Source organism: Lacerta agilis, chromosome 12 (genome assembly GCF_009819535.1).
Source record: "Lacerta agilis isolate rLacAgi1 chromosome 12, rLacAgi1.pri, whole genome shotgun sequence".
Taxonomy (NCBI): Eukaryota; Metazoa; Chordata; class Lepidosauria; order Squamata; family Lacertidae; genus Lacerta; species Lacerta agilis.
In genome coordinates, this window is record NC_046323.1 from 34055321 (window position 1) to 34072836 (window position 17516).

The 17516-nt window shown below is 36.5% G+C and overlaps 1 protein-coding gene across 4 annotated transcripts in view; it reads left to right on the forward strand.

Annotated features, from left to right (window-relative positions):
• CACNB2 (calcium voltage-gated channel auxiliary subunit beta 2) overlaps nt 1–17516 on the forward strand; it is a 133007-nt gene that overhangs the window by 6499 nt on the left and 108992 nt on the right. For 3 of the 4 annotated variants that reach the window (XM_033165131.1, XM_033165132.1, XM_033165130.1), the window contains exon 2: nt 780–872. In XM_033165131.1, the coding sequence (XP_033021022.1) occupies nt 780–872 (93 nt within the window). Of the gene's footprint in view, nt 1–779; nt 873–7744; nt 7995–17516 lie in introns of all 4 variants that reach the window. The other variant, XM_033165129.1, reaches the window with a different exon arrangement.

The following is a 17516-nucleotide window of genomic DNA, read 5'->3' on the forward strand; positions in this document are numbered from 1 at the left end:
AATCAGTAACATATATTCATAACAATAAAGAACCCCCCCCCCCGCAGAGCTTAATTGAAATAAATTGCCTCTTTAATTAGCTGTTTTCCTTATTCTATTTTTTTATACAGCTCCTGGTACTTTAGCAGTTACTTTGTGTTTTTTCCTTAAGCTTGCTGCTCCTGATGGCCTCTGTGTTTCTAATTTGGAGCTATTTTCTTTTCTTTTCTTAAATAATCTTAGTCTTCTAATTTCCCCCTTATAAGTACATCTTGAAATTGCTAAAATTAGATTTCTAAATATGACGGTCTCTGGTTTGAGTAACCTCTTGAACGTTTACATTTTGTCATAGCTTTTTAATTCCTACTTGTTGAGAAATATGCATACCTTCGGAGCCCTGTTTCCCCCCTGAAGTCTTGTCAGTGCCTTATCTGAGTAGCTAACTTCCTTATGTTTTTATTTCCAGTTCCTCTTGTGTAGCTTTCATATTTTTATACAATCTCATTCATTGCCCTGTAAAGATAAGTTATGTATTGCTAGATTTTCACAGCTAGGTCATGAAACAGTGGACCACTTGACTCCGTTTATGACATTTAATTGAAGGGATACTGCTTTAAACACTGGCTGTGAAAAGTTGTAAGGGGTTCATTTACTTTGTGCTATAATATGTAGATTCTGGTGCCTGGCTAATTTCTAAAGCTGGCATTTGCTAATATAACAAATTTAATAATAAGTTGAGTATTTGTGTCTACTTGATATATAGACATGTATGCATAAAGTAATAACTTTTTCTTTAACAGTCTTACAGCAAAGGTGCAAGAAGAAAACACCGATTCAAAGGTTCAGATGGGAGTACATCTTCTGACACTACCTCTAATAGTTTTGTCCGACAGGTATGTTATTTCCTCCACTTTCCCCAATGATGTATTATTGTGTTGTGTTGATCCATAATCAAAAGCAAAGGTGATATGGTGGTAACTGTAGAATATATAATTTCATGTTGATGCATCTTGTGAAGCTTAAAAGACCATATATATTCACAGTAGATCTTACTACAACTTGTGGTTTTCTGTTCCTTAGGAGTGTTGAAGACCAAGGCAAAGCACTGTAATTGAATATGTAGATTCCTGGCTTGTGGATTGAATATATAGATTCCTGGCTTAAATATGCATTTAATTCCTGTTTGATACAATAGCATAGGCAGCCCTCCCACTCCGTTTACACGGGGGTTACATTCCGAGGTACCAGAATGCTGGTGAAATCATGTATAATTGAAACCCATTGAAAAAGTATGCAAACACCCCGTTCCCTCCCCACCCTGCCCCTGTTCGCCCTCTTAGTGACGTTTCAGTGATATCTTTATAACGTTTCATTGGCACTTCCAGGTTCAGCACTATGTGCGTATGCACAGTTGTGCACACATTGAACACGTGGAAAGGGGGGGGGGACTGTCTGTACTTAACTTAATTTTTCACATTACCCAATAGTGTTTCTTCTCAATGTTAGTGTGGGATTTTTGTGGTTCTCCCATTTAATGAGTTAGAATGGAGCTGAAAGAGCAACTATTGCAGTCATCAAGACTTTGTGGATTTCAGGCTCCAGTGGTTTCAGTAATACTGAAACAAAGCAAGTGTGGATGTCATCAGTCCTTGGATGGGAGATGACTGTACCTTCTGAACATAAATGCAATACAGTGGTACCTCGACTTACGAGCGACTCGACTTCTGCATTTTTCGACTTCCAAATGACCTCCAGAAGCGAAAAAATGGCCGCCGCTTCTGAATTTTTCGACTTCCGAAGTGAAAGCGGCGGCACGAGACCTCGACTTACGAAGATTTTAATGCGCTTTTTTCGACGTACGAATTTTTTTCCGTTCCAAGATGGCGGCTTCGACTTGAGAAGATTTTGACTTACGAACGTGCCTTTGGAACGGATTAACTTAGTAAGTCGAGGTACCACTGTATATAAAAAGTAATTTGATGATACTTCTGTATCCTTGAGCATTTCAAATTAAATATTTTAAATTTGAAGGCCAAACTAGATAGGATGTTAATCAGCTTTGCATGCCTGATTATTTTTTAACAAATAGCTGCCTGCTATCTGTAATGGAAAGAAAATTCCTGCTAGCACCAGTGGGAGTTTTCTGCCCCATTGTGGATAGTAGGCACAGGCCTTGACAATTTGCATTGGGACTGCAGCAGGGGGCAAAACATTAGAGCCTCTCCTCCCCCATTCTGTGCTGGCTATTTGTTTAAGAAAATATATGTGCAGGACCAGATTACATGTTATTACTTTGGGTATGGCCCCAAATCTAACTTGTCTGAAATAATTGCAAAGGAATTATACTAAGATATTTATAACGATTTCAAGGAACAGTTTGATCAACAATATCAGAGTGGACTGGTGCTTTATGCTGAAGGAGTGTAGTGGATCCAGCTCTTACTAGCATCATCTTGAGACTTTGATAATAATAGATAATACAGTTGATATTACAACACAGCATATTCTATACACACCTACACAAAATACCGCTTTTTATTTGTCTCAGTTATTTAAGTTTTTTGAATAATAATAATTATTATTTATTTATACCCCGCCCATCTGACTGGGTTTCCCCAGCTACTCTGGCCAGCTTCCAACAAAATATTAAAATACAATAGTCTATCAAACATTAAAAGCTTCCCTAAACTGTCTTTTCATTATGGATTAAACAGCAGTAGCAGTTTGTTTTAACATGATGTATGGGTATTTGAAGGAAGAACTCCTGCATTTAGTTACTTATTTGAAGGCATAAATATTTTTTTGTACTCTGTTGCACTCTATTTTATTTAATTAAATAGATTCAATTTATTTTTCTGTAGGGGTTTGACTAGTACTGATGATGATGATGATGATTTAGAGAAGTCCATAACTTTAACTTTCAACTGTTTGGGTAATGAAATTAGATATGGAAACGTAGTTCTTAAGTTTGCAAAATTTCAAAATAGTTTACTTGCAAGTGATTTTTTTGTCTGACTATAATTTCATGTTAAGCGTTTCAAGTAGATCACAACTATATAATTATTAAAAAGACATAAAAGTACAGATCAAGTAAACCAAATTGTGCAAGCAAAATCACTTTGATGAAAGGCACATAACTGTTATAAAGCAATTCTATATGCTATTGTTAGTTTATATAAAAAATTATCTTTGTGAGCCTTGTATTCAGATCTTATTTCAAAGCCTGATGTTTATTAAAAAGAAGCAACCTTATTTAAAAATCACTTTTGTAAATATTAAGCTGTGATAAAGACTACAGGCTACATGGGCTGCTTTAGACCAATATTTTCAGTGTAGCCCCACAGTGTTTAAATACTGGCAGAATGCCTATTACGCTGTGTTCAGTCACAAACAGGGTTATAAATAATGGCAAAGTGAATTTATTATCCATGTGATTTTCTGTAGAGGCCTTTTCTGCCTTTAGCACTGCTTTACACATGATGAATTGTGTACTTGGACATCATTCCCAAGGAGGAAATTGCTTGTATCTTTCATGTCCAATACCATGAGTGACAAAATGTGCACATCTTTTTCTTTGTGACTCACGCTTCAGAGAGGCCTCATTAGCAGCAGGTTCCCAAAACATGCATTTGTTGACTGCATATACATAATAATGGAAAGCAATGATTATATAATAGTAAATAGGAGAAAACTGGCAGATGACATAAGCTACAGAAAAAATGGTTCAGACCCCACAGCACATATTCAAAATTTGGTAAGGACTATTATCCAGGAGGCTATGGAACTGGGATACCTATCGGATAAGGCAGGACAATTTTTAATACAATCTCATCCCTGTGTACCAGTTTTTTACCTATTACTACAGGTACACAAACCTGAGAGACCGCCTCCTAGTCATCCAGTTTGTTCCAGCACAGGTTCAGTCCTGGAACCTGTATCAAAATTTGTTGACCATTTTTTACAGCCTCATGTTAGTAAGTTAGATACATATATTGAGGATATGACACATTTCATTCAAATTACAGAACAATGTACAGTTATGGAATCAAACATTCTAGTCATTTTAGATGCACAGTCTTTGTACACACCTATTCCCTTGGATGAGGCAAGGTTAGTTCTGGAGGATACTCTAAATGCTTGGAAGTCTTTGGACACCCCCCCCCCCATCTACCTTCTTCCTGATGGAATAAATTGACTTGATTTTTGAAAAGAATTGTTTCAGATTTGGCCTTGATTTTTATTGCCAAATTAGATGTACAGTGGTACCCCGCTAGACGAATGCCTCGCTAGACGAAAAACTCGCTAGATGAACGGCATTCGTCTAGCGGAAGCTGCCCCGCAAGACGAAAAAGTCTATGGGGCTGCTTCGCAAGACGAAAAATTTTCGTCTTTTTTTCCCGTTTAGCGGAGTGCGGCTGTCATTGCCGCTTCGCTAGACGAAAAAACCGCTAGACGAAAAAATTCGTAGAACGAATTATTTTTGTCTAGCGGGGCACCACTGTATTTCAATGGGCTCACCATTTGCCCTTAGTGTGGCAAATTCATTAATGTATCAGTTTGAAAAACAATGGATCTTGGATCCCAACACTAAACCTTATTTCCATGGCATTGAGTTATATAAATGTATAGATGACATATTTATGATCTTTTCCAATGAAACACATTTGGATGCTCTGGACAATTGGCTTAATTCAGTTCATCCCACTATTAAGTTTAGTTTGCAACATAACAGACAGGCCATCTCCTTTTTAGACACGACTGTATATAGGAGCTCCAATGGGCAATTGTTACATTTCCCCCTAAATTTACAGATAAAAATTCCCTTTTAAGATATGACTCCTTTCATCTATGACGCTTAAGAAAGAGTCTCCCTTTCAGTCGAATGTTTAGACTCAAACGGAACTCAACCTGGGGAATTTTTAAGACACTCCAGAACATTAGCTAAACAATTTCAAAATAGAGGATACCCTGAACACATCATCAACAATGCAGTCAGGAGAGTGTTCAATATTAATAGGGAGCAACTTTTTCAAAAATATTTGGAAATTGGATGCATTTGGAAATGGAACATACAGCCTTTAACGTATAGCAAGAGACAGTTTGTGGGTAAGAAGCTGAAGGGCCTTGTGGCCCAGGGCTTTTGTTGGTTTTTTGTTTTAATTATTGCTTCCTGTTGAAGACTGTAGCCCAGGAAGAGAGGAAAATACTGGTAGTAAGCCACTGGCTGTGAAGGTGTTTTCAAGAGATGGGTTGCACCTCGCAGCAGTTGGCAAGAATGTGTTTGCCAAGAGTCTTGCAAACCTGATCAGAAGAACTTTAAACTAAATCCTGAGGAGGAGGGAGACAGTATTACAGATAACAGGGGAACACCTGGTACTGGGAATAATCGCTTCATTGATGCACAGGAAACTGAGTTGTTGCTTGAGAAACCTGCTAAAGGATAGGATGCTACAAGAAGGAAGCAGCTGGACTTGTGGTTTTAGATTTCTCTATTCTAATGCTCAGAGTATGGGGAAGAAGCAAGACGAATTTGAGCTCTAAATGCAGAATGGCAAATATGACCTAATATGCATTAATGAAACCTGGTGGGATGAGACTCATGAGTGGAATGTAGGAATTGAGGGGTATAACCTGTTCAAAAGGAATAGACCAAACAGTGAGGAGGAGTAGAATTAGGTGTAAAGGATGTGTACACTTGTGAAGAGATACATGTCCTGAAGCATGGAGGGCAGACAGAGAATATATGTACAGGTAAAAATTGTAGGAGTCGGAAACTACTATTGTAGGAGTGGGTCAGCTATAGACCTCTAAGTCAGATAGAAAACTTGAGTGATACATAATAGATAATATTGAACTATTCTTTACAAGACTTTCTTCAAGAAAGAAATGATATGATCATCATACACAAATATTACATTTTTTCTTCTTACTGATTTAACTTTTCATCAGCTATAGTGTTTAAATTTTGTGTAGTTATAATGTTGGTTCTTTAAATATATATCTCTACCCTGACCTAGGAATGTCATACAGAGTGCTAACCTAGGGGATTGGGTTGTAAGGCCAAATTTAAGGATATCATTAAATTCAGGTTTAGAATGACTAGCTTTCTCTTCTAAAACAGAACTTAGAAACTAGCCAATACCAGCAGATTTTCAACTTGCTTTGCAAAACATATGTTAAATTACCTATAAAAATACTTTTTCCATTTAGAAATCGTACACAAAGGCCGTCTTATTGTAAAAATTATATGAAAATGTTCATCCAGTTTATTCCCTTTCCACCTATTCTTTTCCAGTTCACTAATCCACATTCCAAAAAGTTTTAATTTCCCTGCACAGATATTCTGACAATTTTTAAATCCAAGGAGTGGGATAATTTGTTTTTATCTCCACTGACCATTTCCATTTTCATCTCAGCAGGAAAGCAATTAAGAAAGTAATACTGAGGTCAGGCTGTTCTCTTGGCAGTAAAAAAAAATGCACAGAAAGTGCTAACATCTTCCAGACATTGCCAGACAATGAAGTTTTATTTTCATTATTTTCTTTTCTTCCATTTATATCCCATCTTTCTTCCATTAAGAAAGTGAACACATAGTTCCCAGGTAGTTCCCAGGTGGTCACCTACCCATGTACTGGTCAGGCCTATACCTGCTTAGCTTCAGCAAGATAATAGCCTAATGTGTCTGAGATAAGCTCATGTACTCTTTGACAAATTATTGCATCTCTTGCTGTTTAGTCAAGGGGAAATGAATCATATTGCAAAAAATGTCTGAAGATAGGAAAGCAACCCCTGAGGAGGAGAAACATGGCCTACTTGTACCTTGGCAACACCATCATTATTACTTTTACTATCATTTTCAGCGCCCATCAGTATAACTGTTGGTGGCATTGAGGAAGGGGGTTTTATGGTGATGGAAGAATCAAGCCAGGCTAAACAAAGAAGTGATTTGGGGAGGAATTAGCAGCCGGCAGTTCACATTAGCTCAGCCAATTAGAGGTTTCACTGCTGCAACTGCCACAAAATCCCCTAGTTATTTGCAATATATGGAGTTCTGCTTTTAATTCCAGTGATACATGGATTGTATCTCTAATCTCATGGGGCTTCATTAATTTCCTGAAATACCTTCAATGTCAACTGTCACAGACAGATGATCCATTGAATTACCTTTTATATTTTAGAAGGTTCATCAGCTATGTTGGGCACAGATACAACTTGCCACTTGTTGGTGAATGCCCAAGCACACCCTTTCCATTGGTTGATTCCTGCTGACTCAAACTACTCTAATTACAAGACTAACGATCAAGTATCCATGTCAGCCTTCACTGAGAACAACTAGAGGACTGTGTGGAAAGTTGTTGTAGAACTACACTGTAGTTTACTTTTGCTGCATTGTTACTCTCGTCAGATTTCAGTGACAGTTTGGGTTCCATAACAATGATAGACTAAGCAATAGAATTAAACATACAAATACATTTACCCTTTTTTTAAAAATGGTTTTGATCTTTTATTTTCTTATCTACCTAATATGATTTTGGTCTTTCTCAGTTCTCCTTATATTTTAACGTTCTCCTTGGTGGAGTATTAGAACTACAGTAAATATAAAAAGAGGAATACAACAAACGGCTTTCATTTCACAAAGGTGTCATTACTAGGTTCAGGTGTCTGTTTTCTAGCTCGCTTTGATCCTATCACCTCGACACAAACTTAATACTTGGACACTCAAATGTTTGTGAGGAAAGTTGTCTGCACTGTTTTATTTGTTCAGAATGGCAGAAGACTTTGTTGAAGAAACCTGCAATGTTGAAGAAATATGGAATTCAAATGAAGCAGAAATTACAGATATGGAAATACATACTGATATACAGAATACAGATGAAAAACAAAACGCAGATACAGTTCCAAATACTGAGGAAGTGCAAAATAAAGATGAACAAGAAAGCAAAGAAGAACCATCAAATAAAAATGAAAGTGAGAATGCAAAGGAAACTCTACATCCTAAACCTGAAAAAGAGAAGGTAACTGAAATGTAATATTTATGCATTGCTTTATTATTTTAATAGATTTTTTATGACTAGGTTGTAATACTTTGAACTTTTGGGAGAAGACCACACTTGAATTACATAGATTGAGGGAAAGGGTTATGTTTTCTGGGCAAAAACTTCATGAAAAGTATAATATGTAGCAGAGAAAACAGTTTCAAATATATAAGAAGTAATTATGTAAGCTAGTGAGTTTCTTTTTAATATTGAAGCATATAAAACAGTTGGTTTTGCATATTTATAAGGTATACTGTTTAATCAGGAGTAGTTTGGTTATCAAAGGGATTGATGGAGCCCTTCACTGCAAGTTCAAAAAATTACCAGTCTCCTGGTTTAGCTCCAGTTGATCTTATTTAAAAGACTGAGTGCGTACCTGGGAGGCAAATAAAGTTTCTTCTTTTATCATCTTGTCTGTTGTGCTTTTTTGGTATATCATTGCACTTTCTTAGTTTCCTTTAACGCAATTTAGTATTTCCAAGTAGGTGAAAATAATGATTTAGTCAGAGTAGCTAGTTTCGGAACATTATGAATACAAGTTTATATCTAATTGTCATACCTATATGTACTGATAATCTTTATTATTTAGTTGAACTTACAGCAGAACATAACGCAATGAGAGTCAAACATGTTTGACTTTTATTTATTTATTTTTATATAGTGCATTTTTATTCCACTTTTTACTCCAAGGAGCTCAAGGTGGTGTACATGGGTCTCCCCCCTGCTCATTTAATCCCCATAACAACTTTGTGAGGTAGGATAGGCTGATAGGCAGAGACTGCACCAAGGTTGCTTAGTGAGCTTCATGGCCAAGTGGGGATTTGAATGCTGGTCTCCCAAGTCTTGGCCTGACTCTTTAATTAAATTATTATATTTGGTTGCCACTAACATTGGCCCCTATTTTGAGAAAAGTAAGGCTCATTTTTGTGGTCATTAAGTCCAGAAGGTTTGTTAAACCGGAACTGGACAGCAGATAGATTGAACTTGCTGTCTACTAGTAGATCTCTGGGTGATTTACAATGGATTAGCAAGGATTTGAGACTCCCAGTTATTTGATAATAGCAACAGTAAAAAGCTTCTCTCTTAATTAGACTGTTGAAATTTTTAAAAAGGTTTGTGGAAATCAGAAATAGACTTTGTATTGCAAATTAATTGCTGGGCTGGGCACATTCTCACAAGTATCCCCACCTATCTTGGCACTCTCCTTTGCATTTGGCTCTGGTTGGTGGACCTCGGGGTTCTAGTAAAACAAAAGTAAATCAAACAAGCCTGGAGTCTGTCTATGCATGGTTTAAAATTACTGTGAATAAGTGTAAAAACAGTAGCATTACAGATTCTTAAATATATGCATTAGTCTCTTTAAAAGTGTCTAAATTTTAGCAAAATATACTTACACAGCATTAATGGGGGTATTCAACTAAGTTTTACTCAGCGTATTTCCACTGAAATGAATGGACCTAACTTGGTCATGTTCATTACAGTGGTACCTCTAATTACGAACTTAATTCGTTCCAGAGCTCTGTTCTTAACCTGAAACTGTTCTTAACTAGAGGTGTGCTTTCGCTAATGGGGCCTCTTGCTGCCACAGTGCTGCCGGCACACAATTTCCATTCTCATCTTGGGGCAAAGTTCTCAACTCGAGGTAACTCTTCCAGGTTAGTGGAGTTTGTAACCTGAGGCGTTTGTAACTTGAGGTACCACTGTCATTTCATTGGGTCTGTTCTGAGCACAACTTTTGAATACCAAACCAATGTTTTTTGATGCAAAGGTATAATGCTTTTGGTACAGATGAATGTAATGGTAAGTTTGTGATTTCTTAGGATCATGCAAAAACAGGACAATCTGCTGCTGTGGAGAGCTATAGCAAAAGCACACAAATAAAATCCATAGGAATTAATAACGATGTACAAAATACAGCAAGACTTCTAAAAGCAACAGTTGAAGATGCAGGTTTTGTTAATAACGTCTTTTAACAGTATGATAGGAGTTTATAAAATAAAAATAACATTGATTCTTTGTTTTTTATTAAACATAATCTTTATTATCATCATCACACATTAACTAACATAAAACTCAACAAATATTACACACACTACATACATTGCTTACAATACATACCCTCATAACTACATATTGGACATCACACCACACACATTTGACTACCAACTCTTCTCTTAATGCTTTGTTACCAATCTTAACTCAATACTCAAGTCCCAATAATTCTTTCACATTTCCTTTTTGTTTATCTAATCATGTTTTTCGATACTTTCCCTTTATTTGCAAGATTTAGTCTAAATCTGCTAGGAGACCTGCATTGTCCATATAATTTTTAAGATATTCTTTGAAGATTAACCATTATTTATTAACTTTTTGAGTGGTATTTCCTCTTATTCTCCCTGTTTATTTTGCAATAATTTTGGCTAACCAGTCAGATTTGGTGGGGATTATATTACTTTTCCAATTTTTAGCTATCAGGATTCTTGCCGCTGTGATGGCATATATAAAGAGTGGTCTACAACATTGATTCTTTGTAAGCTTTTGCCTTTGTTGTTGTATGAGATATAATGATATGATAATAAATCTTCACAAAGGTAAATTTTCTACCATTTCACTCTGTAATTTACAAACACTGTAGAATCATCTGAGTATTTGGGGAATAGTAAGGTAGATGGTATATTTTTTATTAATTTTTTAAAAAAAGATATAGATTCTGACTGCAAATGCTTGTAATTTTCATTTAATGGATGATAAATTATTTATAATTTGAGGGAGGGTTATAAATGCTGGTGCTTATTATGCAACTTTCAAGAGACCAAGGTTTTGTGAGACAGAATATTTCTTACCGATTTCTGTATTGTCCTAATTTATATTAGTACATTTTAAGTGGAAAATACTTTAGTGGTTCCTATTAAGAAAAGCATATTCCATCAGTATTCTCTCCCCCCCCCTTTTTTAGCAAAATCAATTTTAAAAACAGACCATAATTGTAATGGTGTCTAAATACATTTGCATTGCAGTTTTGAATTAATGGTGTTCCTTTTCTCTTTTTCTGTTGAAAGTCATTAAAGAACCACCCATAAAAGCAACAGAATGCTATCATTAGCAGGGCAGAAAGTTCATTCCTTCGTTTTAAAATGCTTCTGCCTTTTTAGGAATATGAAGACATAAACATACAGCACATAATTAAATCTAAGCACTTGCATGATAGGATAGCACATTTGTATGGTAGTTCTTGAACTTTTAAGATAATGTTTGGGTTACGAACATTTCATCTGATATAGAACAGACTCTGTTTGATGACAGAAAGCGGAAAAATGTTCCAATCTGAAGCTTGGGTGGATGCTTGTGCTATCTTCTGTTGGGATTCTATCAGATTGCTCTGAAAGTCATTGGTTCTGTTAAAATGTTCTGCCGTGGACAAATCAGCAGGTTTGGGTGGCACTATTTTTATATCTGAAATATTTCAATTTTTTATGATTACTATCAAGTCATTAGTTAGAAAAATAATTTTAAATAAAAACAGGTATTAAACTAACATTAATGATGTTAGGACCAAACTACATGTTATTCAACATATCCATGACTGGATCCCTCATGTTTTCTTTTCCCCAGCCAAGTCAAATTAAGCTATACCTCCTTCTGTAGTGATGTTTCACTGATAGAGTTGGCAGCCCTCTGCAACTTCTTTTCATGGAAAGATAAAAATGTGGCCCACCCAGCTCAGCATCCTTTTATCAGTGGGAAGTCTAAAAGTAAGGCAAGGACTTCACATCCCCCAATTGGACACCTACTGCTCCGAGTCTCTACTCAATGCACATCATGCATTTTCTGTTTGAAGGGCTATTATTCTGTTATGAGGGCAGTAGAGTAGTGTCTCCCAGTGTGGTCTGCAACCAGCATGGCTCAATGTCCTTCTAATCTGCAAATGGAAAGACTGGTTGTTAGAGACACTGGCGAATGGCATACCCATACTTCTCCCACTTGTCAGAACTTCTAGAAAAGTACCTGATGAGCCTTCCCTCCTGCCATCAGATTTGTATGGGTTGTACTATCAGTTGTTAAAATAGTATTTATATTTTATATTGACTGCTAAGGAAGCATTCTCATATTTTTAATGCTTTATTGCTAATGGTTAGGAATAATACCTGATTATGAGAGACCAATCTATGAGCTGTGAGTCAGCAGGCAAGTTCAGATCTGAAAAATTCTAAATGTGAAAGAGACTGCAGAGTATTTGCTATGGGGTGGCAACATAAAGAATATAAACTTTGAGGTGTTTTATGCTGTACTTGAAAGTAAGTGCTCTGTATTCCTCTTATTTGGGTAATTTTTAAGTGAATATGTCTTCCATTAGGCCAAAATTTAGTAAGTTGTAGAGTGACCGTGATCTGTTTGAGACTACTACTGCCTCAAACATTACTGAATAGATACTGTTTGCATAAGTAAGTACTGAAACATTTATATTCCACAGAGTGGTGTAGATTTCTATCTTCAACTATTTTCCTAGAACAGCAGTTGCTTACAGTTCTGTTATGCCACTACAAAATTGCCCTTGGGAAAGAAAAAGAGAAAAACAAAGGCACAAAAGATCAGTACAGTGTTTGTTTATCTTATTACAGATGATAAGTTACATTTGGGACCTTTGAATAGAAAACTCCCATGCCACTTAGCAAACTGCCTGTTATATCCCTTGAGTTTAAAAACCAGTTTTCTTGAGTGTGAGAATTCTAAGGAAAACTAATCATATGGGTGGATATAAATGACTGCCAAACATTATTGTTAATTATTACAATAAGGGTATGTGGGAACCTCCCTCAAATTGTGCCCACTATGTTGTCAGGTGCAGCACCAAGTGTGACCAGAGGAACAGCTAGCCTATAAAATAGGTAGTAAATCTGTGGCTGTACAGGGACTGATCTTAGGGGCAAGTTACATATTTTTGATGGAAGATCAGCAATTTGAGATTTACGTTCTTTGAGAACTCTCCACTGATGTCATCTTGACCTGGTGAATTTCTCAGTAAAATCTAGAACTTCATCTTTTGTCACAGCTTTTGTTTGCCACAATTCTTCAGAGTCCCATGCAGGCACAGGGATCTGCTATATATCTTTCCCTCTCAATGCAGATAGTAAGAATTCGTTCAGCTTCGCTGCAATCTCATTTTCCTTCTCTAGTACACCTTCGACTCCATTGTCATCCAAAGATTCAACCACTTGTTTCCTGCTAATGTATTTGAAGAATGTATTTTGTTGGGATTTTGATTTTCTCAGTGTGCTCCTCAAAATCATTTTTGTGTGTGTCTTGTCCATTTGCATTTATTTTGCACTTTTTATTATTTAGTTTGTGTTCCTTTTTGCTATACTGTAAGTACAATACTTCCATTTTCTAAAGAAAGACTTACTGTCTCTAACAGCATCATTTTCTTATTAACAATGTTGGCATCTTCTTGGCCTTGGTGATCCTTTTCTTGACCTATGGTATACTGTACATTCTAGCTGAGTTTCCATTATTGTGGTTCTGAACAATTCCTAAGTACTTTTGCAGAAATGTGACCCTTTTGCCTTTTCACTTCCTTGTCACTAATCTTCTCATGTTTAGAAAGTTTTGCCTTTTGAAGTCAAATGTAGCTGCTGGCTTTTCTTGCTACTTAAATGTGTATTGAATTTGGCATGACATTAACATTCAGTAACAATAAAAAAATTGTGTAAGTTTAAATTAAAAGCACGGGCTGGTTTGATATGGCACCAAAACTCATTTGATGGCAAGTGAATCTCTCTCAACAGGGTCTTCTATAGCTGAGATGCTACCACAGAAAGGTCTTTTCTCTGCTTGCCGTCAGTCTAACCTGCAAAAGTGGGTGCATCCAGAGAAAGGCATGTGAGAAACATTCTAATAACCTATCAGGTCTGAATTCAAACCTTGAGGATATTGGGTCCCAAGCAGTAAACAGCTTAATAGGTATTTTTAAAAAAGATATTCTTGCAACGCTATTTCAGCGCCTAAATACCCTACCTCACTCATCTGGTCTTTTTCAATTTTGATATATGTTATCACATGACAGGAGTGCAGTGTAGTTTGTTACAACACAGAAAACGAATAAATGGGCACAAATCTGTCATCAGAAATGAAGTGTGCAGAAAACAGAGTATAAAAATCAGGAGAGATTGATTGTGGCAGGAAATTCAGCTCCAATTACATGTCCTGTGAATGTGTTCTTTGACTAGCATGTTTTTTGCTATTAAGGGGAGTGTATTCTCCACCATGCATTAACCAGCTTCCCTTTTCTCTCAGCAGCCACGGCTTCTGCCACTTATTTGTGACAGAGTGCATTTGCATTGCTTCATTCATTATTGTTTAATATGTGATAGTACTTAATTATGTTAAAAAATAAGTAATAATGCTGGAGCAAAGCTACAAAACTTTTGAGAAGTTTTAATATACAAATAGTTTTAAAATGTGCAGAATTGCCCATTTTAGTTTCCCTGCCTATGATCCCATTTGATTACAGATGGTCGGAAGGACAGTTACTATAGAAACCAGGCCATTTTACTTCAGACTCTTCCTGTTGCTATGGCGTGCTGAGGGCTGTTATGTGAAAAGTGCCACTTATGGTAGCTAGTGTAATAGAGAATATTGATTTCAAGATAACTAATAATAGTACAGTGTAAAATGACATCCTAGTTAGCTCAATGAACTAAAGATTTCTGGTCTGGGAAAATTAGTAAAAGTTTGGTTTAGAGTAATTTCATTTGGAATTCTGCCTGTCTCTGACTAATGCTAATTTTCTATTTATCATTAAATAGGTTTTAGCAGTCAATGCCCTCTGTCCTGCTTAACATTTGCGTGTGGTCATTTCTTTATCCCACCAAAATTATTTATCATTCTAAGGAAACAGGGAGTGTATGGAGGAAGATGCTGACCTAAAAAGGAAATTTCCCAGCCCTCACAACTTTCAAGATAATATACCCAGAAGGGCTTTCCAAGGGTTCATTTTAAGTCTGCAGCATGTAATAATTACAGCTGAAGTCTGCTGCCATCTCATGGCAAGAGGTTGAATAAATATAATTAACTAAATAAATTTCATGTTTACATGCCAGTTTCGTAAAGGATCAGAAATACTTATTCTTCAATTTCCTCCTTTTATTGTGAACTTTTCACACTTCTTTGTATTAGCTAACAGATTCACTCATCCCACTTCTCTGAGGGGCAAAACTTACTGAGATTTGGTTTCCTTTGGAAACAGGTCACAAATGAAAGAACAGCTTTTAAAGCACTCCACCAAACAGCCAAAGCCCTCTGCTCCCACATCAGATTTATAAGAAGACAGGTGACATCCTAAGGTGCTCACAGAGTCGAAACCTAGCTCTCCCTGGTTTTTTGTCTCCATACTGAAGTTTCTCTTCATAATAATAAATTTTTATTATTTATACCCCATCCATCTGGCTGGATTTCCCCAGCCACTCTGAGCGGCTTACAGCATATTTTAAAACGTAAAACATCAAGCATTAAAAACCTCCCGATACAGGGCTGCCTTCAGATGTCTTCTAAAACTTGTGCAATTATCTCCTTGACATCTGAAGGGAGAGCATTCCACAGGGAGGGCACCACTACCGAAAAGGCCCTCTGCCTGTTTCACTGTAACTTCGCTTCTTGCAGTGAGGGTACCAGCAGAAGACCCTCAGAGGAGGAACTCAGTGTACGGGCTGAGCGATGGAGGTGGAGACTCTCCAGGTATACTGGGCTGAATAATAATAGTATCTTCACACACTGTCTCCTAGATAACATTATCTGAGATTAGGGGAAATAGTTATCATCCCTTCAGGTATTTTCTAGTTCAGGGGTCAGCAAACTTTTTCAGCAGGGGGCCGGTCCACTGTCCCTCAGATCTTGTGGGGGGGGGGCGGACTATATTTTGAAAAAAAAAAAATATGAACGAATTCCTATGCCCCCCAAATAACCAAGAGATGCATTTTAAATAAAGGCACACATTCTACTCATGTAAAAACACCAGGCAGGCCCCCCAAATAACCCAGAGATGCATTTTAAATAAAAGGACACATTCTACTCATGTAAAAACACGCTGATTCCCGGACTGTCCACGGGCCAGATTTAGAAGGCGATTGGGCCGCATCTGGCCCCTGGGCCTTAGTTTGGGGATCCTGTTCTAGTTCATGGTTCCTCCAGATGTTCAGTTTGTAGGCTCAGTTTCAATAAACCCAATAAACAGACCTCTTGGCTACCAGATCCTTTTTGTGTTTTGATTTTTCTCATCCTACCACCTTCTGCCTTGTGTAATTCTTGCCTCCAGAAGATGAAGACTTCTGGAGAACTCAAATGCTTGACATGCCTTTTGTGACTTTCGAGTTGGTTCTAAAAATGATATTCCCCAACTGTGGATTTTAAAACAAAATAAAATAAAAAATTCCTTCCAGTAGCACCTTAGAGACCAACTAAGTTTGTTCTTGGTATGAGTTTTCGTTTACATGCGATTTTAACGTTAACTTTGTGGTTCTTGATATAAAATTTTTTTGGTGATATTTTATTAGGTTTATAAGTAAGAGACTTCTTTTAGATTTCACCAAGTGATTTGACTAGTTGAGGAGGATTTCAGTCAGCTGGAAAGCCTAGAATATTTGTTTCTTTGTGTGTGTGCACAATAACAAACTTTTCAGAAATAAGATGTAGAGGTGTGTCAGTTCTGTGGTCAGCTTTGCCATCTAGTGGCCAAAACATAATAATTTCCATCTCATGGCCCATGAGCAAACACTGAGAGTGCTACTGTATACTTTTCTCTTTTAGTGTATGGATCTTAATATATAAATATTCCATATTAACTTTGACAGTAATTAGTAGTGTATGCTTTTAAAGAAGCAAATATTTTTATCTTAGCACTGTCTGTTGTAATATAGGGCAATGGTTCCCAAACACCCCTCCAAAAAACCCCCAGTGAACCACTTGAAAATTGCTGAAAGTCTTGATTTATATTCAGATTAAACTTCTGAATTCCAGCCTTCTATTAACTTCACTACAAATCCTCTGTTCTTCTTTCAAGGCTTAGTAATGTTTAATAAAGGAAGTGAAATGATGGGATCTTTTGTTTTGTTCTCTATATATTGCCACCATTAAACAATCTATGGCCTTTCAAATTGGGGGGGGGAGCATATTGTTTTGTTTGCTGTTATGCTATGTATTTTTTGTGTTTTTATTAGTGATGTTAAATTCTCGAGAATAATCTTTTGGAGACTGTTCTCGAGAATATACTCAATTAGCAAGAATTAATGAGAATATTAGAGAATTTTCATTTAAAATAGGAGAATATTCATTTTAATGCATTGAAAATCTGCTACATGAGTACATTCTTTAATAAGCATATCTACATGGTATAGTATTTTCAGTGCAACACTAATAAAATCAATATAAAGTTTAAAATAAATGTTATTATTTCCAGAAAATAAAACACAAATAATCAGTAATATACATAACATCAGAAATGCAAAATAC